Source organism: Candoia aspera, chromosome 2, assembly GCF_035149785.1.
Source record: "Candoia aspera isolate rCanAsp1 chromosome 2, rCanAsp1.hap2, whole genome shotgun sequence".
In the NCBI taxonomy this organism is placed as follows: domain Eukaryota; kingdom Metazoa; phylum Chordata; class Lepidosauria; order Squamata; family Boidae; genus Candoia; species Candoia aspera.
Window position 1 is genome coordinate 245335250 of NC_086154.1, and position 17630 is coordinate 245352879.

Here is a 17630-nt window from a genome sequence, read left to right on the forward strand (position 1 = left end):
CATTAGCACAGTCTGTACCTGTGGCTTCCAACGTAGCAGTCCCTTCCTGTTGATGTATTTGTTGTGCTGATCCTTCCTTTTGATCCACTTGCATCTCCTCCAGTTCCAATATTTCACTGAACAAAATTACTTCTGAATTGTTTTTCCTTAACTAGATGTTGTTGTAGAACCTGGTCTCTTGTTTTCTTCCTGACAAAGCACACAAGTATATCTCCTTTTCCCTCCTAAATCCTTAACTCTCTAATCCCTTTCAGGAATCTGTAGTTCTAACATTTCTTAGTTTTGCCTATCTTGCATTAATTCTGTACACTTTGTCCTCTTCTGCACCCATATCTTCATCCCATTCCAAAACTTTTACTAAGGATTCAACAGCCCTCTCTCTAATATCTTTACCTTAGTCACGGATGCTGTCACTAATGCTGTGACATTCTTCCACATTTCTTCAAATGTCTTTTGTAAAATCTCTGGCATAATTCCTTTTTATATTATTTGCTCTATAAATAACCCTCTCTTCTCTTTTGCGATATTTGCTGCTTTATTTAGTAGTAACTTTTTTCTTTTTTAATTTGTAATCCAGAAAGGAGAAGTAGAAAACAAAGAGAGCCTTTTCCCTCCTAAATCCTTAACTCTCTAATCCCTTTCAGGAATCTGTAGTTCTATAGTTATGTGGTCTTTCACAGCTTCCAGTTTCCCTTTTCTCTTTCTTTATGGAAATTAACCAATCGTCCTTCTTAATAAATTTAAATAATCCTCTTTCCCACAGAGGTATGCATTATTTATTTAATCAGTTCAAAAGTACATTAATAAACAATATTCCAAATTCAGCTGTTCCCTTAATCTGTTTTATGTCCAAGCTTTCTTTATTAAGAATTTTAATACAATAATAAAAACTAATACAAACTAAACTTAGAGAAAAAGAAGAGAATGGAAAGAAAGAACAAAAAGTGCAGGAAAAAAGAAAAAGAAAGAATAAAGACAAGAAAGAATATAATATAGGAAAAGAAAATATATATAAAGAAGTGACTTCCAACCTTCATCACAAGTATAAACAAATTTAATAACTCTTTACACCCGATAAGGTTAAATGGGTATATCTTCATCCCATGTCCCATCTGTTATGTATAAGCAAATCCATACAACATCAAATTTTCAATCCTGGTGTCAGCAAAAATCCATAAAGGGTTGCCACAACACTGCAAAAAAGAAAAAAAAAGTCTTATTTTAACCTTGACCAAATAAACCAACTTTATATTACTTCCTTTTACTTCTAACAGTCTTTAATTCAATCAAATATTGTTGTAGGTTTTGATTTCTCTTCAATTCTTCTTTATCCCATCATGCAGATTTCTTCAAGGCTTCAACAAGCCTCTTTGGTAGATTCAATAAGAAAACATTTTCCAGGTCATTCTCTTGGTTTATCATTTGTATTTCCCTTTTAATTTTTAAAACTTCAGCCAGTTTCCTTGAATATCCAATAAAGCACCCTTTTCCAAATCATTCTCTTGGCCTGTCATTTGTAGTTCCACTTTCGATACTTTCTCTGTTTTGTCAGATAAAATTTGTTCCACATCTGTCATTCCTTCATTAACATCTTTTAGACATAGTCTATCCATAGAAGCAGACATCATTACTAACAGTGCTGATATTGTAGTTCCTAATTTCTGGCTCCATTCTTCAAAGATCTCCTTTAATATTTCCAATGTTGTAACATTTTGTCATTTTGTAAGACCCAGTATTAACTGACATCAAGAATAGGCTTGTATTTTTTTTCTTCTGCTTAAAATGTTTAGTTCCCTCTAGTGTCCAGTTTATAAAATCATCACTTATCTTTTTTTATGACTTGCAATAGCCACTTTAGTCAAAATAAATCCTTTTCCCATGAGAAGCTATTTTTTATGGTTAGTTGCAAAATTTGTATAGTAAAAGTCTATATTCCAAATTTATCTGGACCCTTAATCTGTTCATAATTGCCTCTGATCAAAATCTTACTTAGCTTCTTTTCTGTTTATTTCAAATTCTTTAAGTTCTTAAGCTTATAATTAATTTTCCTTTTGTTCAGAGTAAATGCACCTGATGAAAACATTTCAAACTCATTGTTCTGAAGGTCACTAATAGCTTTAAGATGTGTAATAGGCAATTTCCGAAAGTGATTAGAAAGTGTGGCTTGCAAACTTAGTGTCCTAACAGCCAGGAACCACGCTGAGACAAGGAACAAGTCTCTACTGTTTTATTGCTGCTACATAACAGGAAAATCCTAACAAACTGAAGAAGCGTGGGAAAAACCCAGACATATAAACCCCAAAGGTTAAGGCGGGCCCGATCTGTGTCTCTTGGCATGGCTACCTAATTCCTCAGTGCTACGCATGCGCTTTACAGCCTGGATGGGAGCCCCCTGCTCGCCATCCTTACTCATGACACTTAGTGTCCTTTAAAAGGCTCCACTGCGGTTGCGAGCAAGATGGCTGATCCCTTTCTCTCCTAGTGCTCAGACCCACAGAACATTGCTGTCCTGTAGTCTCTTCACAAGGAGCAGCCATCCAGAGCACACGTGGGTGATCTCCCATCCTCTCCTTATCTGGAGAGGTTCCAAGGAACTGGTCGATTCACCGTTCCTTGGTCTTTGCCATGGTCGTCAGCTCCGCTTTTGCAGAGCAATCTTCAGTTTGCCACACCTCCCGTGGAAGTCCTCTCCTTAATCCATTTTAAACTTTCTTAGTTTCCATTCTTGGCCAACTTTTTTGCTTTTAATTCTTTTTAAATCCATATAATTATTTATTTTTATTTTATTTATTTTTATTTATATTTCAAATTTCCATCACTGCCCATCTCCCCTGAAAAGGGGACTCTGGGCAGTTTACAATCAAAATTAAAACACATAAATTACAATATAAATAATCTATAAAAATAAAATAAATATAGAGTAAAAAATATAAAATCCAGCAGCATAGATCTTGTTTGTTGGGAAGAGATCTATAATAGCCACCCCCAAGATGAACTAGTGCCCCTCCCACCCCAAGTGAGGAGGCAGAACCAGGTTTTTAGTTTCTTCCAGAAGTCCGGGAGCGAACGGGCCTGTCTCAGCTCCGGGGGCAGAATGTTCCAGAGGGCTGGTGCCACTGCAGAGAAGGCCTGCCTCCTGGACCCCACCAGGTGGAATTCTTTTACTGGCAGGGTTCATAGCATGCCCCCTCTGCATGACTGGGTGGGGCGGGTCGATGTTATGGGGATGAGGCGGTCCCTCAGGTAACCTGGCCCCATGCCACGTAGGGCTTTAAAGGTGATAACCAACACCTTGAATTGGACCCAGAAGCAAACTGGTACCCAGTGCAGCTCACGCAGCAGTGGTGTCACATGTGCCGATCTTGGGGCACTAATAACTGCTCGCATGGCCGCATTCTGGACCAGTTGAAGCTTCCAGATACTCTTTAAGGGTAGCCCCACATAGAGCACATTGCAATAGTCTATGTGGGAGATGACCAGGCATGAGTGACTGTTCGGAGGGCCTCTCGATCCAGGAAAGGGCGTAACTGGCACACAACACGAAGTTGCGCAAAGGCCCTTCTGGCCACGACTGCCACCTGCTCATTGAGCAGGAGTTGTGAGTCAGGAGGACCCCCAGATTACACACCAGGTCTGAATGGGGCAGTGCAATCCCATCCAGAACTAAAGATGATAACTTCCCGGATACAGAGGAAGTTTTACTTTAATCCTTCAGGTTGGAGGTACACTCAGTGGGTGGTTTAGGTGTCCTGCTAGTCTAAAGATCTCTATAACTTTTTTTAAAATTCCCACTCAAATGCGCTCTAGAAAGTGGAGTGGGGTAACTCAGTGTCCTTTAAGCAGGCTCCTTGAGGCTCTGAGCTTGATCTTTCTTCCTCAGCTTCTGGTGCTCTGCCTGCAAGTTGCCCGCGGAGTGCCCCCAAGACTCCCTGCTGGCACCCACTGACAGCCTCTCAGAGTCTGAAATTCAGCCACCCAGCCCTAAGCAGAGGCAAGCTTTAAAGATACAACAACCGAGGGCTGCGCTCTGCAGGTCAGACAGACACCCAAAAGGCAGGCAAGCAGGAGAATTATTCTAAAGAGTAATGTGCCTCAGTTGTGCATGTGAGTGGAGGCTCAGCTTGGCTTAGTTAATGGTCTCACTTCCTGGGAGAAAACGCTGAGAATAACTTTTCCAACCTCAGCCCTGTTGTGTTTACCTTCCTTAAAACTCTGGATTCCACCTCACGATGTCTCCTGTCTTTTCCCTTGAATTTGTCACTTGTCTATTGGCTTCCTAGTCACAACCTGTGCCAAGCCTGTGACTATGTTTACAGCTGCTGTCTTAATATGTTAGTAAAAAGGACTCTTTTCTTCTAAAAGTTCTGCCTGAGCTTTGCCTATCACTGGATTGTGGCAGGTGTCCAGCTTGCTATGTTGTTGGCTGGCAGGCAGCAGTGCTGCACAGAAAAGTTGGCTTGTTTCCTTCCATGTAGTTCACAGTGAAAAAAGCTTTTTCCATGAAGGAAGTTTGTGACATTGTTCAATCTCATTCATTACTTGGGTTGCAAAGCTAAACTTATTTGTCTTCAACTTTGCTTCCTCATCTATGGACCTTGAGACCATAGAGTACTTTTTGGTTCAAACATATACAGACTAATAATTACCTAGATCAAGCTTAAATGTTTCATCATTTTGAACTGAATCTAGGCTTTTTTGGTGTTTCATGGGAACCAAAAGCTTCCCAGATCTTAATGAGAGTTTTTCAAGTCATCCATTTCATATTTTTTTAATTCAATGTACACAGAATATTTTTGTCACAACTTGGCTCATGAAGATAAGCTTGATATATATGCCAGTGGACACACCAAATACTCAGGACTGAAGAGCACATCAGAAATTGAGAAGACCAATTACAAATATAGCAAGGCTGAACTGGAATAGGAAGTCCCCTACTGGCCTGGCCTGGCCTGGGAGGAACCAGTGACCAGGATAAGTGGATGGTCCTTCACTGAGAAGCTGCCTCTGCTTTGGTTCTTTTCTATGACTGCAATGTTCGGTTCTGTGGCTCACCAAATCAAGTCCCTGTCTCCAGATCCTTATCCTTCCTGACATACTGATGCCCAATCATGCATTAAAAAGTCCAGGGTCCTGCAAGTTAAGTTTGGGTCATTGTGACTCCATCGACACATTGATTCCATTTTCTTGGCAGTATAGCAGGTTCCCGGTTTGAGAACATCCTGGTTTACAGATGACTCTTAGTTAAGAATGGACTGCTATAAAGACTATTATATTAAACATTCGAGTTAAGTACAATGTTTCAGGTTAAATACACAATGGTACTGTGTGCATTATTATACTTAAGATGTTTTAGTTATTTGGAAGTGTTTCTTAAGTGTTTTATATGCATAGAAAGGTAAAATATATACTATATACTAAGACAAACATTTGACTAATTGATGCTAAAAAACTGTTCCGACTTACATACAAATTCGACCTAACGACAGACTTAGGAACGAAACTCATTCTTAAACCGGGGACCTGCTGTAATGCAGAAACCACTTGCTATTGCCTTCTTGTGGGATGTCTTTTTGACCTCCTAGTCTAGTCTACAGCCCTGGAATTTCCTGCTTCCATGCAAGTATTAACCAGCCATGACCCTGCTTAACTTCCAAGCTCAGACAAAATGCAAATCTGAAAGGAGTGAGCACCTTCAACAAAAGGTATTTATTTTTTAATATGTAAATATTGGGTACAACTTCCACATCTTTAAAGAGAGATCTCATTCCTCACATCTGAGACCCATACACATTCATAACTCTTTATTTATTGGTTAATTTATTTTCCTAAAGGAATGAGCAGCTCTATTCTACTTCCAAGCTTTCCAAGGAATTACTGGGAACATTTCTGCAATAAATATTTTTTTAATAAAGAATTATTCCTTTTCCTTTGATTAAAAATAAGTAAATAGATGTTTTAAAATCTTCCTTGCAGGTTTTCTACCTCCAGAACTGAGCCATGGTATTCCCAAGAAGTTTTAAGAAAGCAGTTCTGGATTCTAAAATCTCCTACGAAGGATAGTATGCAAACTTATATGTTACAAAGATGACATCTGGTGGCTAGCAGAGAATGATATGGCAATGCAATGCACATTTTCTTAGAATTAAGTCCACCCAATTCCACAGAACCTAGTTCTGAATTATGTACAGGAGTTCATTGAGAGCCTATATACACAGTTTTTAAATGTACAGCACCTGACATACAGTACTATATTTATTTTCAGTACTGAAAAAGGAAAATGAGGTCATCCATTATTATTCTCAAGCATATTAAAGCATGTCTGCTTGGAAGCATATTCAATTACAAATCAACTCCACTTCCATTGTTTTTTAAACTTCATTACTGAAGTGTCCCTAAGGATGTATGTATGCTTTTTTAAGGCATTTCTTTGACACTTTCCCTATGAAATGCAAGGGTTTACAATATACAAAATCAAAATGTATACAATTCAACATGCATTGACGTTGGGTGTTGGTTCAGATTGTTGGGGGCTTTTGCCATCATTTTATACTAGGAATGGATAGAGAATATAAACAAGAACACCTGGAGCTGGCTTGATAGCACATCTCATCAGGGTCTGGATCATAACGTTAGATGGTGGAATCTCTGCCAAGAGTATTTTTAGGGAAGACGGGGTCTCTAGCAGACAGCACCTGCAGGTGATCTGATGACATACTTGGGCAATACCTTGGGAACCCAAAGACATGCCCCTTTGTAGTCCTCACTTAACAACCATTCGTTTAGTGATGGTTCAGACTTATGACCATGCTTGAAAAACTGACATATAACTGGTCCTCACACTTATGACTCTCCCAGTGCCCCCACAGTCACGTGATCACGATTTGGGCGCTTGGCAACCAGTTCCCATTTATGAACTTCACAGCATCCTGTGGTCAGATGATTGCCATTTTCAACCTTCCCAGCAGGTTCTGGCAACCAAAATCAATGGGGAACCGCATGATTTGCTTAATGACCATGTGGTTCACTTAATGGCTGTGGTGATTCGCTTAATGAACACCACAAAAAGGTCGTAAAATCAGGTGGGATTCGCTTAAGGACTGCTTTGCTTAGCAACCAAAATTCTGGTCCCAATTATGGTCATTAAGCGAGGACTGCCTACAGTATATCTAAATGCTGGTACAAAGATTCATTCAATACTTCATCCTAGTTCAAAATACAGCCCTAAGAATTCAAAATGAAGTTTTTAAAGGTAGACCTCCAAAATTGTGGCTCATGGACCCACAAACATGGGCCTTTCCAACACATTAACTAAAAGATGCGTCAGAAGAATAGCCACCTACCCCACAACCATGCAAGGGTACCACCTGAGTCCTTTTCTCAATAAACTTTCTGTGTGTGCATGTAAGTATGTCAGTGGGGTGGCAGAGAATAAGATCTTCTGCTTTGGTTGTTCTACTGGACCACATTTTAAATGACACAATTATTAGCACTGTGCAAAACAAACAAAAAACCTATCCTGCAAATAAACTCTCCTGCTTTTTTCCCAATCAGTTTTCATTTGATTTTTTGAAATAAAATACCAGTGAAATTCTTATGTTACAAGGTGACCAAGGGGTGAATGCCGCAGCTTTCATTGGGCATAATCCTCTTTCCTTGTTCCCATGTCTCCATTAAATCTTGAGGGAAGACACCCATGGGGAATGTCTGGAGGGAATCTTTACTTTTTTAAAATTATTAAATTACCGGTCAAGTTTAGTACCAGTTGTCTCTTCCCAGCTCTTATTAATTGAGATAAAATGACACCCTCATCATGTTTTGCCATGTAAATAAGGTAATTCTTTATTAAAAGTGACTTGGTTATTGCAGAATTTAATGTTTGATTTGTTCCAGGAGCCACTGAATTCCATCCAACAGTCCAACCAGTGTGGCAGCTTCAGTGTCCTGAACCTGTAAAACCCAAGAAAAAGCCAGATGCTGGAACTTTACACAAAACTGAAACAATTATTGTGGAGGCTGCAATTATCCTCAAAGAATTTTTGAAATCTTTTAATGGTTCTGCAGTAACAACCACCAAATTCTGTGGCCATTGCTACCATATCTCACAGCTGTTATGAAACCTGATTATGTTAATTACATGAATGTGAGAAATGGGCATTCTTAACCTACTGTCAATCAGTTGTAATGCAAAGTCGACTAAAATGCGAGAGATTTAAAATATGCTTTAAAACTGACAAACTAGCAGCAGCCATTCTATCTGGCTGAATAAGAGAGAGAAAACGTGGTGGCGCTGCGGGTTAAACCACTGAGCTGCTGAGCTTGCCAACCGGAAGGTCGGCGGTTCGAATCCGCGTGACAGGGTGAGCTCCCGTTGCTAGTCCCAGCTCCTGCCAACCTAGCAGTTCGAAAACATGCCAATGTGAGTAGATTAATAGGTACCGCTTTGGCGGGCAGGTAACGGCGTTCCATTTAGTCATGCTGGCCACATGACCACGGAAGTGTCTGCAGACAAACGCCGGCTCTTCGGCTTTGAAACGGAGATGAGCACTGCCCCCTAGAGTCGGACACGACTGGACTTCATGTCAAGGGAAACCTTTACTTTTACTGAGAGAGAGAAGGCAGCAGAATCAGGCAGAGCTGTGGGCTCTTTTCATTAGCCACTTAAGAGCAGCCACTCCAGATTATCTGAACATTTTCAGCACTAGCTGTTCATTATATCCAGTATCAATACTGGCATCTGGTGGTTTTTTCCTCCTCCTCCTCCATCCATCCTCTTCCTTTCTTTGTGTGTCATGTTTTTAGATTATTGGCTTGAGGGCAGGAATATCCCTACTCTGAGCGATATAAACTACTCTGGCAGTGTGATTGTGTGTCTGTATATACGCTTAGATAAATGAGTATAAAGCTTCAAAAAAATTAAGGTACCATCCATGGTCGGTCAACCAGGTTTAGTTGCAGCTGATGTGCCAGGTAAACACAAGGAATCCTTTCCATCCTATCATATGAAATGCAGGACAGAATCAACAGAGGTCTGGCTGAAGGCCCAAGTGTTGGATCAAGCATTGCTGCCATTCGAGCAAATTCAGTTTGGCGATTGTGTCCTACAAAGAGAGATGGTTGTTTCATTCACTTACACCTGATGCACCTGAAGCATAATCTTTTGAAAAATGCCAGCATCATTCCGAAACCCTTACTTTTATGAGCCTCAGCATCTGCAACATAGATGAATCCATCCACTAGCCTGCACACATTCTGAACATGTTCAATTAGATTATACTGTGTTGTCCCATCCAGTTTGCTCACTTCATAGAATATCTTATTGATGGAATTTGTATCCTCTTTGCCTCTCTGTCTTTCTTTGCTGAAAAAACAAAACAAAACAAAACACTAATTATATCAAAGACTCTGGGAAAAACTAAAGCAAGGATGCATGAATTCTTTTGGGATTCATGGCTGGATGTGGGTCTTGTGAAATATATCACAGGTCTTTATGGCTGGGGAAGAGGGAGATGTGGGCATGTACACATTACAACATGGAAAATAAGCATGTCCAGCATTAAAAGCATATTTTTCATAAGTCCATTCTTCTTTCCATTCTCCTGATTTCCTATTAACTCTCTTCTATCTTATTTAGTTATAAAACTGTGTATGTGTGCCTTCGGGTCAGTGTTGACTCTGGTGACTGTCTGGACTAATCCCTGCAGTTTTCTTGGCAACATTTTCAGAATTGGTTTCCATTTCCTTCTTCTTAGGACTGAGAGGGAATGACTGGGCCAAAATCACCCAGCTGGCTTCATGCCTAAGGCAGGACTAGAAGTCATGGTCTCCCAGTTTCTAGCCTAATGCCTTAACTGTTATACCAACCTGGCTCTCAGTCATAAAACTAGTTAATCTTAATTTACTGCAAATTCACTACAGCTGAGGAGGGGAACAAGAGGCACCAAAAAACCCCTTGAATGGGTTTCATATCCCCATCCCACCCCGGCTGTGCAGCCTTGATTTAAAGGACCTGATGACAAATGGCTTAGAAAGAACAATATGGTCTCTTCAAGGCCAAGTGGTGTACTACTAAATAATTATTTTGTCCATTTTGTCCATTGGAGAACTGCTGTTTGAAAAATATGAGGATATGATCCCTAATCCCAGATGGGTGCAGGGACTGAGTCATGTAGAACAAAGGTTTATATCTAGAAATGTTCTTTTAAGAACTCTCCCAGGCAAATAACTTTTTCGATAGAAGAGAATATCTATAGTTCAGGGTTGAAGTGCAGAGTCCTTGGTGCTCTCTGAGCTTGGTTGTTTGCTTGCAGATGTTTCATTACACAACTAGGTAACTTCATCAGTGGGGTAATGAAATGCCTGCAATCAAACAACCAAGCTCAGAGAGCACCAAGAACTCCAAAGGATTTTCAAGATCAACTTTGTTTGCCCCAGAACAGACTCAATAAATCTTACCTAGTTTTTGAATACAGCGTCAGAATGTTAAACTTCTGGCCATTCAAATGAAATGTGACACCGGAGCCTATTCCTATTAGAGGAAAAGGAAAAATAAATGAGTATATAAATAAGAACATGTATTTATAATGAAGAATGTGTTCATATACATACAATAGCCTGAACTCAATTATTTCTGGGTGCCTGAAGATGCTTTGCAGTTAATCTAATTGATTATATGAGGTGATTAAAAATATTTGTCTACAAAGAAAATGTCCACACCTGGTTGAGGGAGATTTGCTGCATTTCCTGTTACTATCATATAGATTTGAAAATTGTGGTAAATATTTCTTGAAAAATGACTTTAATCTTCTTTCTTATGCATCCTTGTGTGGCACAGAGTGGTAGGTGGCAGTATTGCAACCAAAACTCTCCCCACGACCTGGGTTTGATCCCAGTGGAAGCCGGCTCAGGTCAACTCAGCCTTCCATCCTTCTGAGGTTGGTAAAATGAGTACCCAGCTTGCTGGGGAAGGTGATGACCAGGGAAGGCAATGGCAAACCACCCCGCTATCGTCTGCCAAGAAAACATCTTGAAAGCGGAGTCCCCCCAAAGGGTCAGATATGACTCGGTGCTTGCACAGGGGACCTTTCACCTTTTCACAAATTGACACAATGTGATAATACAGATTTCAAAATGGATAAAAATGGTTTTATGGAAGATTTGGATAACTGCTGGGACCTTTAGGTTAAATCAACTAATGGATATTATCAATGTGTTTTTATCATTTTCTGTGTTAAAATATAAATACAATTTATCACTTGACACCCACTGACAATATTTACAATTACATTTAATAACATTTTCATTTGGATGAGCAGCACTTTCAGCCTCAAAGACACCTAAGTTATTAGAAGGGATCATTAAATCCTAGGAAACCAAAAATCCACAATCGGTCATTATAAAAATCTAGTATCAAGAAATCAATTTGATATGCAAACTTTAAGACTCAGGAAATAAAGAACTGGGGACCCCCCATTTTGCCCATACAATGGGAAAACATTTTAACATTAATACCGAAAACTTCATTAGATCTTAGATTATGACTCATACAAAAGCATAAATACTTTAGATTATTGGACCCAAAAGTGTTGTTATAGAAAAGGAATGAATAAATTAGAATAACCAGAATAACCCTGCATGGAAGCATATGATTTTGCAATATCCCAAAGCTATAATGTTTTCAGAAGAAGTAGTTTCATATGTTAATTTACTCTGAAACAAAGTGTAATATTTTCAAATGCACACATTCTTTTGAAATACATACTTACTACATAGAAATTGACAGTTGGACAGTAAATTCTTTGTGCCCTTATTATTGCCCAATGGATTAGTTCTTCAACATTGAAAAGTCAAATTTAGGGCCCCAGTTACCCACTGGACTCAACAGCTGATGTTACTTGCATCATATGAACAAACTGCTATAGATGTAGATTGTGCATGTATGATTACAATGAAATATGGTAAACTTTTCTTGGAACTTATGTAAAAAAAAAATCACATACCCCATCCCCATATATGCATGAGAAAAAATCTTGTAATTGCATTTTCTCTCTTTTTTATTTATTTTTTCTTATTATTTTCTTTCTGTTCTGTTTTGTTAATAAAGGACATTAAATAAATAAAAACCCATGTGTAATAGATAAATAAGCCTTTTACCAGGCTTGGGGAAGATGGATTAAATTTATGGATTGATTTCCCTTCATTGAAAGCCAATACAAAAAAGTTTATGCAATAAGAAACTGGTTAGTCTTTAAGGTGCCACAAGCCATATGTACCTTTTGCAAACCAGAGAGCCAGTTTAGTCTAGTAGTTAAAGCTGCAGGCTAGAAACCAGGAGGCTGTGAGTTCTAGTCCTGCCTTAGGCATGAAAACCAGCTGGGTGACTTTGGGCCAGTCACTCTCTCTCAGCCCATCTCACCTCACAGGGTGGTTGTTGTGGGGAAAACAGGAGGAAGAAGGAGTATTGGGTATGTTCCCCACCTTGAATTATTTGTAAAAATAATAAAGGTGGGATTAAAAAAAAAACCCCAAACCTATGACTGTTAGCTAGCTTGTTAAACGTAAGGCTGAGTTAAAAGATATTTTGTAACAGACCAGAAACTGAAATACTTTGGCCACACAATGAGAAGACAGGACACCCTGGAGAAGATGCTGATGCTAGGGAGAGTGGAAGGCAAAAGGAAGAGGGGCCGACCAAGGGCAAGGTGGATGGATGATATTCTAGAGGTGACGGACACATCCCTGGGGGAGCTGGGGGTGTTGACGACCGACAGGAAGCTCTGGCGTGGGCTGGTCCATGAAGTCACGAAGAGTCGGAAGCGACTGAATGAATAAACAACAACAGACCGGAAGAGATGTAGTTGATAGGGCAAGTTCTTAAACTCAGCATTGTCCTTCATCTTGTTTCTTTTCTTATTTTCTTACAAAAAGGAAAAGTATATTACCATGTATTTGTCTAGAAGGCATGCCAGCTAGTGGCAGAATCTCTGGACTTCCCATCATTTTGTACACCAAAGATTGATCCAAATCTTCCAAACCAGGCCCAAACATAGCAAAGCGAGGCTCTGCCTGTGTGATCAATGACTGCAGAAAAGAAGGAATGGACCAGCTGGGTTTCAAACACCTTCTATGGAAGGAACAGCATTTTTTATACCTGCATTAAAAAAAAAAGCAATCTTCATTTGTTGACAATGCACAAGAAACATGATGTATTACTCTATTACTTTCTTCCTTAGCAGCTTCTCCCATAGGAACTGATGCTTTGGGGGGAGGCAGGGTCGGGGGGAGGAATTGGCTAGGAAAAATGTAAAATGCAGTAAAATGTAATTTTCTATCACACCACTGGAAATTATGACAGTATAATATTTTGTACTGTCATAATATAATATAGTTGGGTAATGACATTTGGTACCAAATATGTTGCCAGTGTTAAATACATATTCCTAGAAACAGCAGTACCAATTTTAAAGTGAGATTTTAACAAAACATTATAATCCTTTAAAAGTCTAAAGGGTTGGATTTACTTAAGTCCCACTGACTAATTTAAAGCTTATTGCACTTCCTGGTATGTTTATTGTTCTGTTCCTGTATTTATTGTCTGCATTTTCCCAAGGAACTCAGTGCAACTTATAGAGTATTTCTTTCTTTAATTTTATCCCTGTTAAGTAGGCTAGACTTAGTGGAGGTCAGGGGTGTCTGCAGGGGAGGTTAAAAACAGTCAAGATCAGCCTTTCTCAACCTTTTGACCCTGGAGGAACCCTTGAAATATTTTTTAGGCCTTAAGGAACCCCTGCACATTCAGGCTCAAGTACAGGTCACAAGTTACAAAATTATTGTATTTGTTTCATGTGTAGGCCTGTATATATGCATTAACAGTGTTCTTAAACTAAAAATAAAGAATGAAACTTACCTCTTTAATGTGATGTTGCCCGAATTGGAAATAATTTTTTTAAAAAATCATGATCTCCCAGGCAACCCCTAGTGACCTCATGGAACCCTAGGGTTCCACGGAACCCTGGTCGAGAAACCCTGGTCAAGATGGTGGGAGCAACTGTGGAATTGAAGCTTGGTCTCTTTTCAACATGTTCCTAAGCATCTTAAAAAGAGGTAGGGCTTCAGTCACACCATCACACCTGTTGACTTTTTTGACCTTCACTGAGGATGATCATGGCAGAACTACTGGTTCAAAGTCACTTTGTGAGCTTCCATGGCAGAATATGGACAAATCTGGATCTCCTTGATCATAGATAAACACTTTAACCCTTATGCCATGCTTTCTCTCTACTCTAAAAATGCCAATCTAACCCAATGACTGAGAAATGCCAAAACATCCATGGCTATTCAGAATTAAGTTCCATGTTCTTGGTTCACACATTGTGCTAAGCCATCATTTAACCATAGTTTATCAAATAACCCGAAATACTGAGAAAAAAACTCCCTAACAGTAAGAGTTCAATATAGGACCGATCGCACAGAGGTGGGGTCTCCACTTCACATTCAAGTGGAGGCTGGACGCCATCTGTCTTTGGAGTCTTGTATTGAAAATGGGGCTGAACTCAATGACCTGTGATTCTATGGATTGGCTGGGTTTACACAGCATGCTAAGCCACAAACCTGATCAATAAACCAACACATTAAGCCAAACCCAAACAACACTTATGACTTCATGCAGTGTGAATACTGTATACAGCAGCTAGTTTGCAGCTAAAGCCTGAGCACAACTGCTATACAAGGGTCAATTGGGACCGTATAACAACATGACTGCCTTAGAAAGAATCCAAACAAAATTTCTAAGAAATATCTTCCAGGACTGTGTTCCAAATGCTGTAGTTCGACAGGAAGCAGAACTCAGTCAACTTGAATCTAACCTCTGGATAAATTTACTTACTGGTTAAAATTACATCACAACCCCAGTAGACTGACCCATTGTCATGGTTCCTGTTCCAATGTTCCTGAAACATCGCAGCGAGTTCCCATGCTATGCTGGCGCTCACATGTGTTGTTGTCCAGGAGGGGGCTGCTACTCTACACTTGTGCCAGGCAGTGAGCTGGATGATGCGACTATGAAGGAATGTATGTTTGGGCTAACTTGACTGGTCAAGGACATTATCCGAAGACTGCAAGCAACCGTTACGAACACCTGCAAGGGAATGGAATTGTGCTGACTTTAGGGGGAGGGGTTTGAGATTGCTTGCAGGTTAATTGGGAGAAATCCCGTGCTTTTGGTATTCTCCGCTTTGCCTGTGATCCTGCATACTATTCATCATTAAATTAGATTTCCATAGAAGTCCTGTGTGAGCCTGATTGTTGTTTTGGATAGGCAGTCATTACACCCATCTGATACTGGCAGATAATTTTAAATCTTCCTGGGAAACAGTTATCCAAAAGAGACTGAGCCTCTATGGTTTCTCCAGTGATGCCACCTTAGCCTCAGAGTCAGACCGAGCTAGATCAATACTAAGGCGAACGATCTTAGACACAGAAGCCAGACAGAAATTGCTTTTTCTAATAGCCAATAACCTAATCTTACTGTCCAGACCAGCTCCGTATTTATATTACGTTACAGTTCTCAAATTTAGGACAGCCCTATCACTAGACCGATTTAATGCCCACCCTGCAGCTGTTTTGGAAGGGAAATATAGGAAAATCTCATATGAAACCCGTTTTTGCCCGTGACACGGGTGCCGTAGAAACCACGGCCCACGTTCTTTTATATTGTCAGTTTTACAGGGACGTTCGCCACCAGCTGATTACCCCCCTTTTATTTAAATTCTCGTGCTCTGATAATTTTTACTTACATTATCTGTTGAACAACCAATATAAATGTATTTCTTTGAAAGTAGAAAAATTCTGCTACATTATGTGTAAGCTTTGCCCACAAATGGTTAACAGTTATTGATACTAGGGGATAACTTCGCTTGTTTTATAGAATGTATTTTATTGGTCAATGACTGAAATAAAGTTTCTATGTCTATGTATCGCTAATGAGTTTAATAAAATTTACTTGAAAATGAGAGGCTGCAAAGCAATTCATGTTTAATGAAACTTAGCTTCATTGAACCAAATGAATTTTATTTTGGAGTAAACGTGCATGGAATTAATTTGTTGCTTTACTTTACACCATTACATGGTCAAATACTTACGCTGCCATGAAATTGTATGGGCCAATATTATCTAGCTCAGCAAAAGGCTGGTTAAATATCTTTGCATCTGGGAGGGATTCCCAATCTACTGAATTCCAGGAAGGAAGATCCCGAATGAGGAAATATCTCCAAAGCAAGGGATCTTGGGTTGTTATCCTCCAGTAGTGGTTGGTGCTTCCCAGGTAAATCAGATCTTTTGGCGTGAGAAAGGATATAATGTATAATTTCACATCTATCTGTAAATGAGACAGTAAAATGCAGTCAAGCCAAACCAAAATAGTTGGAATTAAAAAAAAAAAACTAACAAACCAACCTGTGACTGCAAGGACAGTTGCAGAATTTTATGGAAAGCTCTCCTGTTTACCAGAGAAAAGCAGTGCCCATTAACATTTGCAGGATTTGATAATAGCGAGAGAAATTCTGGATCTCACACTTTTCATCAAAAACTACAGCAGGTCTGTGACTTTCCATATTTTGTTAACTGCAACTCCAAGCATTGTCCTCCATTAACTATGTTGGCCGGGAGTTGTAGTTCAACAATTTTCAGAGAACCCCCAATAGTTTTTTACAAATGAAACCAGGGCATTTTTACATGATTGCGATCTCAAACCAGCCCACTTTCAAGAAACCAAGAAAAGCTCTATTCCCATTTCTCCAGCACCCCTCCACATTAACCTAGAACAGTGTTTCTCAACCTTGGCGACTTTAAGATGGGTGGACTTCAACTCCCAGAATTCCCCAGCCAGCAGAGCCACCCATTTTAAAGTCGCCAAGGTTGAGAAACTCTGTCGTAGAGAATGTCAACTTCTTCATTTTCAGGCATGAAGATCGAATTATCTGAGATGCTACCCTCACGTTTAAATCTGATGCCTAATTGGACTTCATCTGGAGAGCAAGTTATCAGCTGGAGAATAAGATCCTAACAAATTCCCTGCATCCCCCCACCGCCCCGACTATTCTGCCTCCAAGGAAGGGCGCCGAGGGAGGCATCCTCGTTCGAACACCCGAACAGCATCCCTCCTGTTTCACGAATGAAGCTGCTACGCGCCCCGCCCACTGCCTGGGGAGGAGTGCGATTGGATGAATAATGATCCCGCCCAACGTGTTGTGGCCAATGAAAAGGAGCAAGGGCATGGCCGCAGGACGTGGCCGCGTTGGGGCTGGGGCTGGGGCTGGGGCTGGGGCTGGGGCGCGGTTGTTACCGGAAGGGCTTCCAGGGCGCTCGGCGGCGTTGTGTCCGGTTCTACCGTCTCCTCCTCGTCCTCCCCCAGGGCACGATCCGCGGTTCCCCACAGACCCGCCCGATGCCCCCACTTGTCCCGAAGGAGTTGGAGGCTGTTGCGCAGCGCGGCTTCCAAGGCGCGCCAGTCCCCGCCGTTGCTCGCGGACATGGTGGAGCCACCGCGGGCTGCAAAACTGCGCCTCGTTCTGAGCGGCCTCGCGAAAAGAGCGGCCGCGGCGCTGGCTGCCTTCGGCTTGCCTACGCCGCGGGGC

At 40.5% G+C, this 17630-nt stretch overlaps 1 protein-coding gene across 1 annotated transcript; it reads right to left on the reverse strand.

The window, feature by feature from the left end:
* Positions 1–7813: 7813 nt before the first annotated feature.
* Positions 7814–17630, reverse strand: FBXO4 (F-box protein 4). Its single transcript, XM_063295712.1, has 7 exons — positions 17339–17630; positions 16137–16372; positions 12939–13147; positions 10453–10525; positions 9192–9358; positions 8923–9098; positions 7814–7947 (listed from the first exon to the last, which is right to left on the reverse strand). The coding sequence occupies exons 1-7, from the start codon at positions 17525–17527 to the stop codon at positions 7870–7872; spliced, it is 1128 nt and encodes a 375-aa protein (XP_063151782.1). The 5' UTR covers positions 17528–17630; the 3' UTR covers positions 7814–7869.